This window comes from Erythrolamprus reginae, chromosome 2 (genome assembly GCF_031021105.1).
Source record: "Erythrolamprus reginae isolate rEryReg1 chromosome 2, rEryReg1.hap1, whole genome shotgun sequence".
NCBI lineage: Eukaryota > Metazoa > Chordata > Lepidosauria > Squamata > Dipsadidae > Erythrolamprus > Erythrolamprus reginae.
The window spans coordinates 229862680-229878401 of record NC_091951.1 but is presented as its reverse complement, the minus strand read 5'-3'; the positions used below and the strand labels follow the sequence as shown (position 1 = coordinate 229878401).

Genomic DNA, 15722 nt, shown 5'->3' with positions numbered 1-15722 from the left:
CATGTGCAATAGTTCCAAGAGCTGCTTGTGCATGTTTACATACAAATACATCTACATTTCATATTTGTGCTGGCAATTTTGTGCACTGCTGATCCACAATATTTAGTGCATGACCCTGGCCTTGCTCTGTCCTCCAATAATTTTCTGCTAGGCTTGAGTAATTCTGTTATCTCTTTGAATTGAATGTATGAACCACAGTGGCACAGTGATTAGAGTGCAGTACTGCAGGCTACTTCTGCTGACTGCTAGCTGACTGCAATTTGGCAATTCAAATCCCACCAGGCTCAAGGTTGACTCAGCCATCCACCTTTCTGAAGGGGGGTAAAATGAGGACCTAAATTGTTGGGGGCAATATGCTGACTCTGTAAAGCACTGTAAAGCAGTATATAAACTTAAGTGCTATTGCTAATTATTCCAAAGGCTGCTTCTGGTGCCCAGATAACAGAATGAGATATCTAACAAAACCAAGTTATTAGTAAAATCTGCATGAGTCATGGGCTTGAAACCTTGCTTTGTTTTAATGAAATAATGATTGTTGTTAAGTTCCCCAATGCAGTTTAACTCTTCTTAGACCTGGTACCTCCCAGAGTAAACTTTTTAAGATGTGAAGATTGAGTAGATTTTCAGTTTTATTCTGAAGAGAATGCTGCATCAATTGTTTGGGATAAATTACCATATCTTATAGCAAATCCTGTGTATGTAACACTTCAAGGGACTAGATTACAATATATGCTGTATATGCCGGTTACAACCATCTGTTTGGTGATTATTTGAAGGTACAATAGCGTTTTAAAAAGTGACCTATGATTGTTTTTCACATTTACAACCATTGCAGTATCCCTACGATCATGTGTTCAAAATGTGGGTGCTTAGCAACTGGTATGTATTTATGATTGGACCAGACTACCTCTGGAACCGCCTGCTCCCGCACGAATCCCAGCGACCGATAAGGTCCCACAGAGTTGGCCTTCTCCGGGTCCCGTTGACTAAACAATGTCGTTTGGCGGGCCCCAGGGGAAGAGCCTTCTCTGTGGCGGCCCCGACCCTCTGGAACCAACTCCCCCCGGAGATTAGAATTGCCCCCACCCTCCCTGTCTTTTGTAAACTACTCAAGACTCATTTATACCGCCAGGCATGGGGGAGTTGAATTATTCCTTCCCCCTAAGCCATTACAAGTTATGCATGGTATGTCTGTGTGTACGTTTGGTTTTATAATAAGAGTTTTTAGTTGTTTTATTATTGGATTGTCACATGCTGTTTTTAGCATTGTTGTTAGCCGCCCCGAGTCTACGGAGAGGGGCGGCATACAAATCCAATATATTATTATTATTATTATTATTATTATTATTATTACTATTATTACTACTACTATTATAGTTGAAGTGTCCTGGGGTCATATTTTGCAACCTCCTAACAAGCAAAGTCAATGAGAAAGCCAGATTCACTTAACAATTTAAACAGAATTTTGGGGTTTAATTGTCATAATTCAAGGCCTACCTGTGGTACAACTCTGCTCGGAAGATTACAATATACTGTAATAATTTGCATAAGTATATTCAGCAGAAACCATTGGAGATAAGCCATCCTTCGAATAGCCCTATTTCATTAAGGGACTTGGAAGTCATAACCAGCATCGTGAATTGCATCCATAATTGTACCCTACATTGCAGTGCTGCATTCTGGAACAGCTACAGTTTCTTAAGTGGTCTTCCAGAGCAACCCCATGTAAAGAAGATTTCATTTATCCAATTGGTAGAGAGAATAAGTTCAGAGAAATATTTCTGCCTTGTCACCACAAGATAATCCCAGATATGGACTCTTTATCTGTTTCATTAGCTTGCTTCTTTTAAGTTCCTCCAATGGGTCTCCAGATATCTCTTTGAGAGCTTTATCTCCTGGAGTTCCTTGGTAAGGAATTATTAAATCAATGATTGAATATTTTGTTAAGTATTTACAAAAATTGTAGGTGGCAGTCAGTGCTTTAGAAAAGAGCTACAGCCTACAGTACTTCATTTTCATTCAAAAAACCCACATACAAGTTGTGCTGAGCTTCAATGGATGTTCTCATTCCCTTCAAAATAAATTTTATCATTGTTACTTCACGTTTTTTCTAGGCTACTGAGTGTCTTGGCCAGATTATCACTTTCCCAGGAATGACAAATGTATACATTTATTTAACTCAGTTTTCTTTGATTTTTTCCCCTTCTCTCATGTAGCTATTCTTGGCATGCATACGTTGATGAGTAACCAACAATATTACGAAGCACGGGGGTCTACAACTATAGTCAACAAAGAAGGATTGGACAGTAAGTAAGGTTTACAACACTACAATAATCTAACAGTCAAAAGTCAAAAGCAGCAGTGTTATAATTACAGTTAATAAAACAGTATAGATTCAGATTAAATCCAGATTCAAGAGAGGAAGAAGATTCAGAATGTGTGATAATGCTTGTGTCGTACTCCATGAAGGCACATTAATTCAAAAGGAATTATGTATGTTTCCACACTATTCAGAATCACTTCCCCCCCTTCAAATCCAGATAATTGCCCAACACTTATACATTTGGTTCCCACCTATAGTTCTGTGTGTTGCTACATTTAATGAAAAGAGTAGACGGTAGTGAAAACAAAAGAATAAGCAAGAGTTGCAAGCAGGGGTGGTTTCTAACTTACCTTGCCGCTGGTTTACTTCCTCCCGCGCACGCACATCTTCACTGCCAAAAACTTAGCTTCTGCTCATGCGCAAAGCCAAAAACAAGATTGAGGCACACACTGACTGGCATCACCAGAAATGACTCTGTGATGTCACCACTGGTTTACTAACGCAGTGTTTTTCAACCAGTGTGCCATGGTCAGGTGTGCAGCGAAGCTCAGACAGAGAAAGAGAGAGAAAGAAAGCAAGAGAGAGAGAGAGAGAGAAAGAAAGCGAGAGAGAAAGAGCGAGCGAGAGAGAAAGAGAACAAGAGAGAGAGAAAGAAAGCAGAAGAGAGAGAAAAAGAGAACAAGAAAAAGAAAGCAAGAGAGAGAGAGAGAAAGAGGGTGGGAAGGAGAGAGAGAGAGAAAGACATAGAGGGAGGGAGGGAGAGAGAAAGAGAGCAAAAAAGAGAGGAAGAGAGAGAAAGAAAGAGGAAGGGAGAGAAAGTGGGAGGGAGAGAGAAATAGAGCGAAAGGGAGGAAGAGAGAGAGAGAATTTTTTTGTCCAAACTTTTTTTAGTCGCCCTCTTCCCCGCTCAATGTGCCCCAGGGTTTCGTAAATGTAAAAAATGTGCCGCGGCTCAAAAAAGGTTGAAAATCACTGTACTAACGGGTCTAAAGAATCGGTTAGAACTGGTAGGACCCCACCTCTGGTTGCAAGTGGCTCCAAATACCAGATAGAGTCCTTTTGAAGATCAGTCTAAAAATTAGCTTGCTTTTTGGAGGGACTTTTCTCCTGTTGAATTTAAACTTTCTATGAAATTAAATAGGTCTGCTTTTCTCGCAATATTGTCTCCATACCTCCCCCCTCCCCCCCTCCCCCCTCCCCCTTTTCTCTTGCCTTCTGTTATTAACCAGCTCCAAAATCCAGTGCTTTCATCGAAATTACAAAAGCAGCGTTGTGTTGTTTGCAAGGCAAATTTTGCCCCTTTATGTACATTTGTGAAATCACAACATAGAGCTTTTGTGGACCCTAGCTTTTAACCACTGAATCTTCCTTTTCTTTCTCGGAACAACGTTTCTCTTGCTCCAGTTCTATTCTAATTACGGTATTTTTTTTTTCTCTTTGGTGTGTGTTTCTATTGGAAGGAGTAAGTGTCTGCATGTGTGTTGTGGTTGGCTCTGGCCCAGCTCCTGCCCCAAGGAATGTGGAGGTGGATGCAGGGGAAACATCAACATGTCCTAGGCCTGTTTTGTTGCCGACAGAGTCAGGGAGTGCAGTTTCCTCGGATGAAGAAGAAGGTGGGGGTGGCTTGGAAGAGGGGGGCTTGGCACACAGCCCAGGAAGCCAATCTCCATTATCTTTGGTCAATTCAGATGAGGAAGTGTCAGACCCATGCATGTGCAGAATTATGCATAGAAGACACCAATTGAAGAAATATTACAGGAGATAAGAGAGGCCACCTGTGTTTGGGTGGAGCTCCAGTAATTAGAGCTGCTGATATAAATAGCAGCGTGCTGGCTTGGCCGTTGTGGAAGATTATCTGATCGTTGTTTCTTCAGGACCGTGCCTTGTTGTTTCCAGACTTTGTTTGTTGATTTTTCACAACTTTGAAACCAAAGCAGAGCAAAGTGTGGGCGTCTCACTTCATGGAAGAAGGAGGGCTGTGATGTTCCTTCACAGCTGCTAGCTAAGTACTTAAGGACTGATTAAGGGGATTGTACAGACTACCAGGCTGTTTTGGGATGAGTGCTCTTTGCAATACAAAAAGGGTGCTTTTTTCTTTTGAATTTTTGTGATAAAGAACCTTGTTTTTGAACTTTCAAGGGTGTGTGTGTCTGAAATTTGTACCCTTGAATTTTCGGGAGATTCATACCATAGAGCCCGGCAGGACAATGTGTTAGTGAGAATGATTTGCATTTTTGAGTAAGATTCAGAATCTGGTATCTGTAGATAGTATTAATTAAATCTGAATACAGCATCTTATTTTACAAACAGTAATTTTAATTAATAGTTCTTAATTCAGTTTTAACAGCTTTATTGCACAATTCCTGCTCTGTTTTTGAAGTTTTAGCAAGTATATATACACAGAGATAAAACGATTCAAGTCAGTGGCTTATTGATTTCAATAGGAGTCAGCAAAATATCTTTGTGGATATTTTCGTCACCACTTGGCCAATAAGAATTTAAAACTGTATCAGTGGTTGGTTGGTACTGAACTTATTTTAATTAATTTTCATAAGAATCCAACATCAGAGAACTCAATTTCTCCATTTATACCCTGAGTGAAATAAATGCTGTTACAAATGTTGTAAGCTTTTAGGAGATCAGGGTTGAGGCTTACAAGATCAGTAAGAGTAAAGCTACTACTCTTCTTTCATTGTATCGCTAATGACTGGTCAGAAGCAAATGGACATGGATATTTATCTCTTTCACTCATGTAGGTATAATTAAGCCCACCCAGTATAAACCAGTTCCTGATGAGCCAAATTCGACCAATGTAGAAGAAACTTTGGAACGAGTAAAAAATAATGATCCAGAACTTCAGGAAATTAATCTCAATAATATTAAGGTATGATTTCCTTTCTACCTGGGTTTGCTTTAAATAGGCAGAAGGGGCTATTAAATTACTCTGCTAAGTTTCATAAAGTCAGGTGTGACTGCCTTGTTTAGCAACAGAAACTCAGGTTACAATTGTGGTTGTAAGTCTATTTCTGTAACAGAAATACATTCTTTGGTTTCTTCACAATAAAGAGGCTCCTTATTGTCTTCTTCCAAGATTTTTTTAAAGATGATGTAGGCTAACCTTGAATGGTCACCCATTCAAGTATTTACCAAATTGGACTTGAATGCCTTTTTTGAAGCTCAACCTAGGTTTGTTATATGCTGCCATTTGCATCCCCCTCTCCATGACCCAGGAGGTTCTAGAGAATAAAGGCAATGACTTTTCCCTCCATTACTTGAATTGACTTGTTGAAAAGGTATCTTTTTCACATCAGAATGACATTTAAATCATGAAAGAGAAGTTAAACTGAGATGGTAGTTCTAAAACAATATACAGTGGTACCTCGGTACTCGAACTCTTCCTTTCTCGTACATTTCGGATAACGAACAAAATTTTCAGCAAAAATTTGCTTCGGTATCTGAACAAAAATTCAGATACCGAACAGCCAGAGAAAATTTTGTTCATTATCCGAAATGTAATCCCGGCAGCTTCAGGGGGCTGAGGAGCTCTCTAAGAGCTCCAAGCTGCAGGAAGAGTGGGGGCTGCTGCAATCTTGGCAGCTTCTGGGGGCTCCTTTCCTCATTGCTTCCTTTTATTACCTGTAAGCAGCTTCAAAAACTTTCTCCTTCCTTGTGGCTGCAACAGCGGCGGTTTCCCTTCCAGTAGCAAGAGCGCCGGGAAGTCACGTAATGAAGGGAAGCTGCTGGAGCGGCAGCAACTGCTGAGATGGCTCCAGCAGCTTCCCTTCATCACGTGACGTTCCCGGCGCTCTTGCTACTGGCCACAGGGAAGGAGAAAGTTTTTGAAGCTGCTTACAGGTAATAAAAGGAAGCAATGAGGAAAAGAGCCCCCAAAGCTACCGGGATTGCAGCAGCCCCCACCCTTCCTGCAGCTTGGGGTAGCGAATTTATTTATCCCATTGGAAATAAAGAAAACAGATTTAATTGGTTCCCAGCGAGTTAACAGGGGCTGGGAACCAATTAAATCCATTTCCATTATTTCCTATGGGATAAATAAATTCAGTACTCGACCAAATCGGTTCTCGACCACACTTCTGGAACGAATTGTGGTTGAGTACCGAGGTACCACTGTATATCATTCTTTCCATCAAAAAGCAATCAATCATTTAAGAGAAAATATAGCTGGCATTAATGTGACAGATGCTTTCCCTATCTATCTCTCTGATATTTAACATATGAAACAAAGCTGATGCAGCAAAGAAAACCAAGTTATTTGCACATGTTTTGCTCCAGGCATATTTTGGACTATAATTCTAATTCAAGGAAGAATTTAAAGTATGGCAGAAGGACCAAAAGGACATCTTACTTTCCAAATGCAGTTGCTTGATTTTCTTTGCAGTATATTTTACCAATGCAGTATTCTACCTGTTTTAAAATGAGGTTGAGGTTCCTACCTTCTGTTCCCACTCCACACTATCCAGGCAAGATGGATGGTATATAAGCTAAATAAATAAAACAAAATGATTCCAAATGGTTTTATTTTTTTGATTAAGAGCTCAGCAGCTAAAATGTAGCTTAACAGCACAGAACTGATATGTTTGAAATGATTTAAAGGGTGTCACTGGATTTAGGAGAGCCATGATTCCTTTAAATGTATGATTGTGTCCCAGCTCATATCACCCTTGTCTGATGTTTCTCTTTTAAAGGATATCCCTGTACCTATTTTGAAAGCCTATGCTGAAGCTCTGAAGACCAACACCTATGTGAAAAAGTTTAGCATAGTAGGAACAAGAAGTAATGACCCTGTTGCCTTTGTAAGTGTCAGATGATTTGCACCCAATCTTTATTTTTATTTTATTTGTCAAGTATACTATAAATTCTACAGTGGATCCACTGAAAAACTGCAGGTTCTTAAAAGAATACAAATCCCTAAAGCTAAAACACGGCCCCTTTAAGAAGGTAACTTATACTCTTGAAGCTTGTCATGTGTTCAGTCTTACATTGATTTTAGGTTCCTTGATAACAGAGCTGTTCTCTTTACAAAGAACTCTCTATGGCTGAATTCTCAGCTTAATCCTTAAACTAATTTGAGGATTTCTGTTGTTGCTAATGAAGCTAAATGTATGTGTCCCAGGATAATGTTGCAGAATCCAAACTGAGTCAATCATTGGGACCATAGCTTTATTTCTCCAAGCTTTTCAGCTCATGCTAGAGCCCAGCTGTGGAGAGAGGATTCCTCTGATGATAAACTCCAGCACAAACCCAAAAGCTTTAAAGAATAAAGTTTTGTTCCCCGTGACCGACTAAGACTGGATCTTGCAACTTTTATTGTTATCCTCCTAGCTGATTTCCAAACACTAAAAGCTAATTTCTGTTTTCACATGTAAAATAATCTTATGTTAATTTGTTCATGATTAGATTTATATCCTGCCTTCGCTTTGTACAACTTCCTTGGGCAGTGAGTTGGCAGCTGTGAACTGAAGTAGCTGGGTCTAATTTATTAGGGGACCACTAATGTTCCCTACAATAACAGCCCTGTGATGTGTCAAAGCTTCCTTGTGAGTTTCTCAAAGTCACCCGAAAGATAAAATAGAAAACTTTGGTTTGAGTCAGCAGTGTAGTTAACTCATGACCAAAAAAAGCATTCTTGGATTAAATCTTTCTTGTATTGAACCTTTGCTGAAAGTTATTAGCAACAGTAATAATATTTTGCAAGTATTTTGCTTTTCTCTTTGTCTTCTCTTTCATTGGAAGGCGTTGGCAGAAATGATAAAAGAAAACAGTGTATTGAAGAGCTTAAATGTGGAATCAAATTTTATTACTGGATCTGGAATCCTGGCCCTGATAAAAGCCCTGCAGAATAACACAACACTAATTGAACTCAAAATTGACAACCAGGTAATTTTTGTAGAATAAGCTTCCACCAGATTTTACAGTCCAAGCATTAACTATTTTTTCCATTTTGATTCTGGACATTGTATTACAACGCTGAGATAGAAAGACATTTGAGGATATTGGGGGAATAGCCAATGAACCATTACATATGCTTGTCTTTTACATTCAGCTTAGAGATGAAACAGGTCTGTCCAAATCAGTAGTTCTTACTCTTGGCAACTTGAGGCTGTGTGGACCTCATCTCCCAGAATTCTCCAGCCAGTATACTAACTGAGGAGTTCTGGGAGTTGAAGTCCTCATAGCCTCAAGCTGCAAAGGTTGAGAAACACTTGTCTGGACTGTAGGCAAGGATGATGGATGCTTCCATGTGGCTGTAGTGCTTTATAAATGCTATGTGTGTTTTCACTCTTTGATATTTTCAATCAAAGGCTTCTTGTTGTATGGGGGGGGGGAAGGTCACACCTGGCATAAAATGTCTTTTATTCTATCATGTGACTCCTTAAAATTTTAATTGCTACAGCAAAATATTATTAGAGCACTGGCTCCAGAGAATTTTCAGTCTAGATCCCTGGTTCCCAGCGTGAACAATTTGATTTTTAATAGGGGCAATTGTAACCTTGTTTAAACCAAGTTAATGGCCTTTTTAGGCTTCCTCCACATGAGTAGGAGTTCACTTTTTGAATAGTAAAACTTATATGTTGGGTGGGGGGAGGCATGAGGATTTTGGAGATGCTTAGGTGGGGCATGGGCAAAAAAAAGTTGGGAACCACTGGTCTAGATTGCTTTAGAGTCTAAATTCTCTGGGTCTTAATTTCTTCCAGACAAACCTGGAACTCCAAGATTACAAATAACGTTACTAGCCTTTCCTTATAGTTTCAGTAGGTTATAATTCCTCTCATCCTAGTCTTGGGCAGTGTTCCCTCTAATTCTTTTGGGGGGTGGGCGGAAAAGTATAGTGTTTGAGCGGCAGTCCCTTCGGGACTGGGCGGCACAGAAATAATAAACAAATAAACAAACAAACAAACAAACAAACAAACAAAAAACCCACCCTGTTTTGCCTCAGAGAATTTCAAAATAAAATACTGTACTGTGTGTCTATAACAGTGAGCTCATAATAGGGCAACTCTATCAATATCAAAATGCCACTTAAATAGTTGAGCTAGTTTCAAACTAGATTTTGATTTTCTTTCTCTCTTCCTTACTCCCATTCTTTTTCTTTCTCTTTTCCTTCCTCTCTTTTTTCTTTCTGTTTCTCTCTCTTCCTCTCTCTCTCTCCTTCCCTCTCACTCTTTCCCTCTCGGCTTCTGGGCAGGTTTGGAAAACTTTGAGTTGATGATAATTTTTAAGCGAGCAATTGCTCACTGCTCAGCTTAGAGGGAACTATGGTCTTGGGCAATCCTTCCTCTTCCAGCATAATAGAGGAGTGGGGGACATTCTGCTCTCTTCTGATGAAACTTTCAGAACTCTTTACTGCCAAACCATGTAGGCATAAAGCTGCAAGAAAAGCAACTAAAATTCAAAAGTGCTTCTATGCTTTTTTTTCTATTCTTTTTTAAGTGCCAACTTTTGGGCAACAAGGTAGAAATGGAGATCGCCAGTATGTTAGAAAAAAACACGTCTCTCTTGAAGTTTGGTTATAACTTCACTCAACAGGGACCCAGACTTCGGGCATCCAATGCTATGATGGACAACAATGACCTGGGTAAGATTTATTTTTTTCCACAAATTTATGGGTTCTTGGGGTGGACGTGGCCATGCTTCCTGATCTATCAACCCAAGAGGTGGCATGGTTATATATTAGCTTTCTTTAACTGGTCACCTCTGTTTGAAAATTCTGGGAGTTGCAGTCCAGCACTAATAAAGAACGTCAGGTTGGGAAAGATGTTGTTTATGGGCTCCCTAATGAGCAGAAGAGATTGCTTGTTATTTTTTTGTAGGTGCATCAGTTTTCCTTCATTCAATATTTATGGGGGTGGGGGAGTGCTGGATTCATATAAGGGTAGGGTTTTTGTGGGGAGTGGAGGGTGGATATCACAAATTGGCATATTAAAATGAGGGAGACCAAGATTCTACCTAGAAATATAAAAGAACAAGCGAACAAATAAATAAATAAATAAATAAATACAATGAATTGACTCCTTGATTAGAGTTACAACTAAAGTTCCTGTGTCAATTGGAAGCTTTGAAATATATAGAAAGGCAGATTATTATTTCCGGGTTGTTTTTTTTTAATGAAAAGGCATCTGATTTTTAAAATGTGGTCTCTTTCTCTTAAATCCCTGGCTGCTATTCCTGAAGTATTCAAAGTGTGAGTTTGTGATTGATTTTGTTTAGATTTTGTTTGATGTTGCCAAACTTTTCTGGGTGGAAGGGGAAGCTTCTACACCTGGAATGTAATTAGTAGTAGATGAACCTGCCTTCAGATGATTCAGGTCATTGGTCTGGACCAATATTATCTGCTATCTTAACTTGCAAAATTTCTTCATGGACTTGGGAGATCCTTCGATAGAAATTATTTGGATTCAGTTTGCATGTAAAGCATGCAGCTTACATAAAGAATATACAGATAGATTACAAACACTCCAGCTCACAAACAATGGAAAATCCTGACCTGTTGTAGAACTACAAATTAGCATAAGCAATTCCCTAGTGCTCATAGAAGATTAACTCTATTAACAAAGGAGCTGCTTTGCAAAATATGCCTGCCTGTATTAAACTGCATTCATGGAAATATGAAGAAGAGGCTATATGTAGCTCAGAGTTAAACTCTGGAGCCTTTGGTGCTCTCTGAACTTTCAGATATTTCTTTCTGATAATAGATATTACCTAGTTAGGTAATGAGACATTTACAATCAAACAGCTGTGTTTACACGACATCAAGGATTCCACAATGTGTGAAGCTTCTATTGTTGATTGGATGAGCAAGGGGGAGACCTATTACCTGGGGGAGCAAGCTATCAGTTATTTATCAGGATAGATTTTGTAAGAAATAAATTGGCTGGGTGGTCTCAGTTGACCACCTTGGCGCAAGAGCTCTACAGAAGAGATCTGACTTAGTTCTTATTTGCAGCTTGTATGCATGGAAGTGGCGGTGCCTGACATAACTCCTCAGCCCTGGAACTGGAAGATGTATAAGTATTTCCCTGCAATCTCCACTTGGCAATTTCTTTCCTCTCCTTCCCAGGTTGGGAACTAGTAGTGCTTCTCTGCTATTCCACTTGGTTCCAACTGTCCCCTTTCACTTCTGTGCATAACCTTCTCTAGGATGTTCTTTGATTCTTCAGAAATAGCTGCCTTACTGGAAGGAAAACACCACCTATCTTTATGGTTGCATGACTGTGACTCACTCTTTCATTCTGTCCTTGCTCTTCTTTTGCCTTCTGCTTACTTATGTGATTGACTTTTGCCATTGAATATCATGTGATTTCAGGTGGGAACAATAGTTGCTTAGAAATAACTTTCCTCAATGTGGAATCTACCCTGTAGACTTGGCAACTTTAAGACTTATGGATTTCAACTCCCAGAATTCTCCAGCCAGCACAGAAAGAGAAATTCTGGAAGTTGAAGTCCACAAGTCTTAAAATTGCCAAGTTTGAAGACTTCTGCTGTAAACAGTTCTAAAGGTTATCAGCCCAAACACAAAACCTGTGGCTGGCCAACCAGGACTAGGCCAAATGAGGTTAGATAATGTTATCCAGATTATCATACCCTCTTAAAGCTTATTTCTACATTAGGGCTGCCTTTATTGTAATGCTAACAATTCCATCTGATAAAAACAGGACAGCACTTATTTTTGTCAGGAAAGTACGCCTGTTTTGTGAAGTGCTACTTCAACAGCCGGCATTTACCTTGATTTTTCCAATTAGGTGAAGATTTTTTAAAAACATGTACTGTATTCCCATGTAAAATGTCAAGACCTTCCATGGTGGAGGGGAAAAATCAAATTCTTTGATCATTTCAGCCATAAACCTGAGTTGTCTTTTGCACCATTTTCTTTCGTTGCAAACTCTTCTAACTAGAGTTGCTGTTCCCCCAAAGAATCATAAGTAGGAAACTGTAACCAGAGTTACATAATTAAGAATCCAATTGGAACTAATATCTGCGGAAATTTGGATGGAGAAAGAAGGTGTAAAATAAACATTGCAGAGTCCACTTTTCTTCTTAGTCTAATTGCAATGGACAATTACCTATTCTAGGCCAGGGTTTTTCAATCAGGGTTCTGCAAGGACTTAGTTTTGTGGAAATAATGGATTTAAAAAAAATCTCTGCAAGGAACAAAGGAGAAAAAGAAATGTTTGAATACAGTTGACCATCTGCTCCCACCTCAACAATGTTTTTCAGGGGCATCAGTAGCAACACTCAATAACAGGACAGAGCTTGTCAGCTGACATGCAGCAGCTCTTTTGATCAGGGATTCTGATTTTTTTTTTTAACAAACAGGTTCTGCAGCCTGAAAATTTGAAAACCCATGCTCTAGACAGAGGGGGTATGGTCTTGTGCATATTTGCATTTTAGTTTGGTTAACATAAGGATTACTTCTGATTGGATACCAATAGCATTGCACTGTTAAATTGACTTTTTAGAATTCTAGGAATTCCAGTTTCAGTCCTGGGGAAAACGATGCAATAGTCCCTTAGTGCTTCACAAAAATAAGTTTTCCAAGAAAATTGATTAGCCACAATAAGGGCACAAAAGGAGCTCTGACAATTAATTCAGCCTAGTGTTTTCAGACATTTAATTTCTGTTTAAATATCCAACATTAAATTAGTGAGGTTTGTTCAAAGGTGATTAGAGGTTTTAGTATTCCAATTGTTACACCCAGAGCTATCTGTCCTTCTCTCCAGTGGTCTTGTAAAGCAATAATTTAGAGTATTTATGGACCTCCCCGTTTCTAGACATAAGAAATCTGTCCTGACCTCGACTGTGTTTTTTTTCCTCAGTGAGAAAAAGACGACTTGCAGACCTGACTGGACCCATCTTTCCCAAGTGTCGAACTGGGGTGTAGTTTTGGTTGTGGAGATGTGTCCGTAAGCTTGCACTGGCTTATGATGGCTTACGGAAGCAAGGCAACTGTGCGATGATTTTATGCAGCTTGTTTTTCGTACAACACCCTTGCACATGAAAAATTTAAATTAAAGTTATTATAGGCAAAGGTCTTCATTATCGATTTGTAGAATATAATATTTTTTATTTTTAAAGAGTAATCCAAAGTTTTTGCCTGTCAACCATAAGGTGAAATATTGAATTCTGGTGAAAGATATCATGGCTCAGGAATAGTTTGAAGTTAGTTAGATCACAGCCTAGTTTGTGTATGTGTGTGCGCGTGCGTGCTCCGATGTGCATGAGTAGTTAATAACAATAAAATATGCAATACTGCTCTGAAAATGTAGCTGAAATGTTAAAAAAATACTTTATTTTCATCTTGAAAGAATTAGAAAGATTCTGCTAATTCGACAGCATTTTTATCACCCCAATATACATAATCACTTTAAAGACTTGATAATTGAAATCAGCCAGCAACATCCAGCAACTGAGCATTAGAATAATCTATTATACTTAAAGCAGCTCACAGCCCTCCAGCACAAAAATATGTAAGGCCACTGTTTCCCTAAGCCAGGGTTTCTCAACCTTGGCAATTTTTAAGATGCTGGCTGGGGAATTCTGGGAGTTGAAGTCCACCAGTGCGAAAGCTGCCAAGTTGAGAAATACCATCCCAAGCAATAGTCACAAGAAAGGCAACTGCTGAATGGGGTGTTAGTTATTTCTAATTTTCCTGAAGAACAGAACTTAAAATATAGATTAAATCTGATAAATCACACAAGGGTGTGTCAGGCCTCTTTATGCTTGCGAAGTGAATGTTTTATTTTTGTATTATGTTTCTCTTTCTCGTAGCGACAGTCTCCCTAATCTAACATGCTTTTGCAAAAAGCTGCATGGGATAGAATGCTTGAAAGCTTCATTTGAAGTTCTGGATTCATTCCAGTCCATTTGCTCTGCCAGAGCAGAGTAATTAGTACCTAGGCAAGATTTGCCAGTCTCCCTACACTATTGATGGGGATTCTTCTTCTCACTGCACAAGTCTTCTGTACTTCCTTGGTGGAGGGTGACCTTACATTCTGCAGACAACGGCTAAAAGTTGAAGCCATATAAATATGATTTTGCCTCCCTTGCCAAAAGAGGGTACCATTCACTTTTATGACTCCCACTTGACGGTGTCATATTCTGCCCTCCCCAAATGGAGATGAGAATTCCACAGCTAAAAGGGACATGGTGGATTTCCATTGATGCTCATAGTATCATTAGAACCTGTAATGATTCAGAGCGGCGAGCATCCAGGAACAGGCATAGCTTTAATCTTTGGACTCACTCTTCATCTGAAGAAAGATTGGAGGATTTAAAACAGCAAAAAGGATGGCATTATTAAATTTATTATTATTATTATTATTATTATTATTATTATTATTATTATTATTATTATATCTCTGTGCAATTTAAGGCGCTATACATAAAGCTTCCTGCTATTGACAGATAGGAGATATTTTAAGATATTCAACATGGTGTTTAAACTCTGAAACATCTCTTCCCTAAAACTGGGGCAAGTTTGACTTTTATGGGAATTGAGCAAAAAGAGTACCTGATACTTCTGTTCCTAACACTCCTGAAAATGGATCAAAAAGTGGTACCCCTCTTACTTTAATTATATAATATTAGCAACCCTAATTCCTATGGCCCAAAGTGTAATCTTCAGGATGAAAAAGCTCCTCTAACTCTGCAATACAGCCCAATTCACAGTCAACAGATGACATCCCATTAATTCTGTTACTGCTAATTGGCAGCATTCATAACTGGCACAGAATTCTATGCAACATTAATGGTGAATGCATTATAGCCTTCCCTGTTGAGTTGAGATCCATTTTTTCCCCATTGTTTGTAAATTAGGCTGTGCTAAAGCATCACATGTCAGAACTTCAAACTGTCTTGGTGGAAGACACTAAATATGATCGAATTTTTCTCCTGCATGCAATTTCTTCTGAGAAGAATCCAGTCACACACTGAAACTTTGATTGCAGCTGAAACAGAAGAGCTGCTCAACTGCCCCACACAATTAATTCCTTCAAATCCCATTAAAACACGTCTCAGAACCGGCATCTCATGCAATCATGAGGCAGTATAACTTCAGGGGTTGTCAAATGCATTCCACCGGTACCCGCTGCCGGGTCCCTGTACATTCACACTCCTCTTTGAAGGTTTGTCCTGAAGGCGCCAGGGTAAGACCTTTCTCTTGGCAGAGAGGACAACAGGCGGTAAGCCCTTTCTGTTGGCACTGCTGACATGTCAGGACGAGTTGACGGCAGAGCTGGGTAGAGCAAAGACGATACTGGTCCCAGAGTGTCCCACAGTAACGGCAAGCTGGAGGGGAGGAAAGCAAACTTAGATTGGTTAGGGGGGCAGTTGTTTATGGTTGCTGCTGATCATATTTTCCCAATGATCGTAGGCAGAGTGTGAT

General features: G+C 39.4%; 2 protein-coding genes across 8 annotated transcripts in view; one reads left to right on the top strand and one right to left on the bottom strand.

The window, feature by feature from the left end:
* The window catches only part of TMOD1 (tropomodulin 1), a 40406-nt gene extending 26370 nt beyond the window's left edge, over positions 1–14036 (top strand). For 2 of the 6 annotated variants that reach the window (XR_011558271.1, XR_011558270.1), the window contains 7 exons: positions 2217–2306; positions 5080–5207; positions 7027–7134; positions 8075–8218; positions 9773–9917; positions 11286–11399; positions 13156–14036. Coding sequence is in view for 4 of the 6 variants with exons in the window: in XM_070742232.1 (XP_070598333.1) it covers positions 2217–2306; positions 5080–5207; positions 7027–7134; positions 8075–8218; positions 9773–9917; positions 13156–13220 (680 nt within the window). In the remaining 2 variants the exon portion in view is untranslated. The remainder of the gene's footprint in view (positions 1–2216; positions 2307–5079; positions 5208–7026; positions 7135–8074; positions 8219–9772; positions 9918–11285; positions 11400–13155) is intronic. The other 4 variants (XM_070742232.1, XM_070742231.1, XM_070742234.1 and 1 more) reach the window with 3 other exon arrangements.
* TSTD2 (thiosulfate sulfurtransferase like domain containing 2) overlaps positions 13603–15722 on the bottom strand; it is a 27577-nt gene continuing 25457 nt past the window's right edge. For both annotated transcript variants that reach the window (XM_070742229.1, XM_070742230.1), the window contains exon 10: positions 13603–15625. In XM_070742229.1, coding sequence (XP_070598330.1) covers positions 15402–15625 — 224 coding nt within the window. In that variant the 3' untranslated portion in view covers positions 13603–15401. The remainder of the gene's footprint in view (positions 15626–15722) is intronic.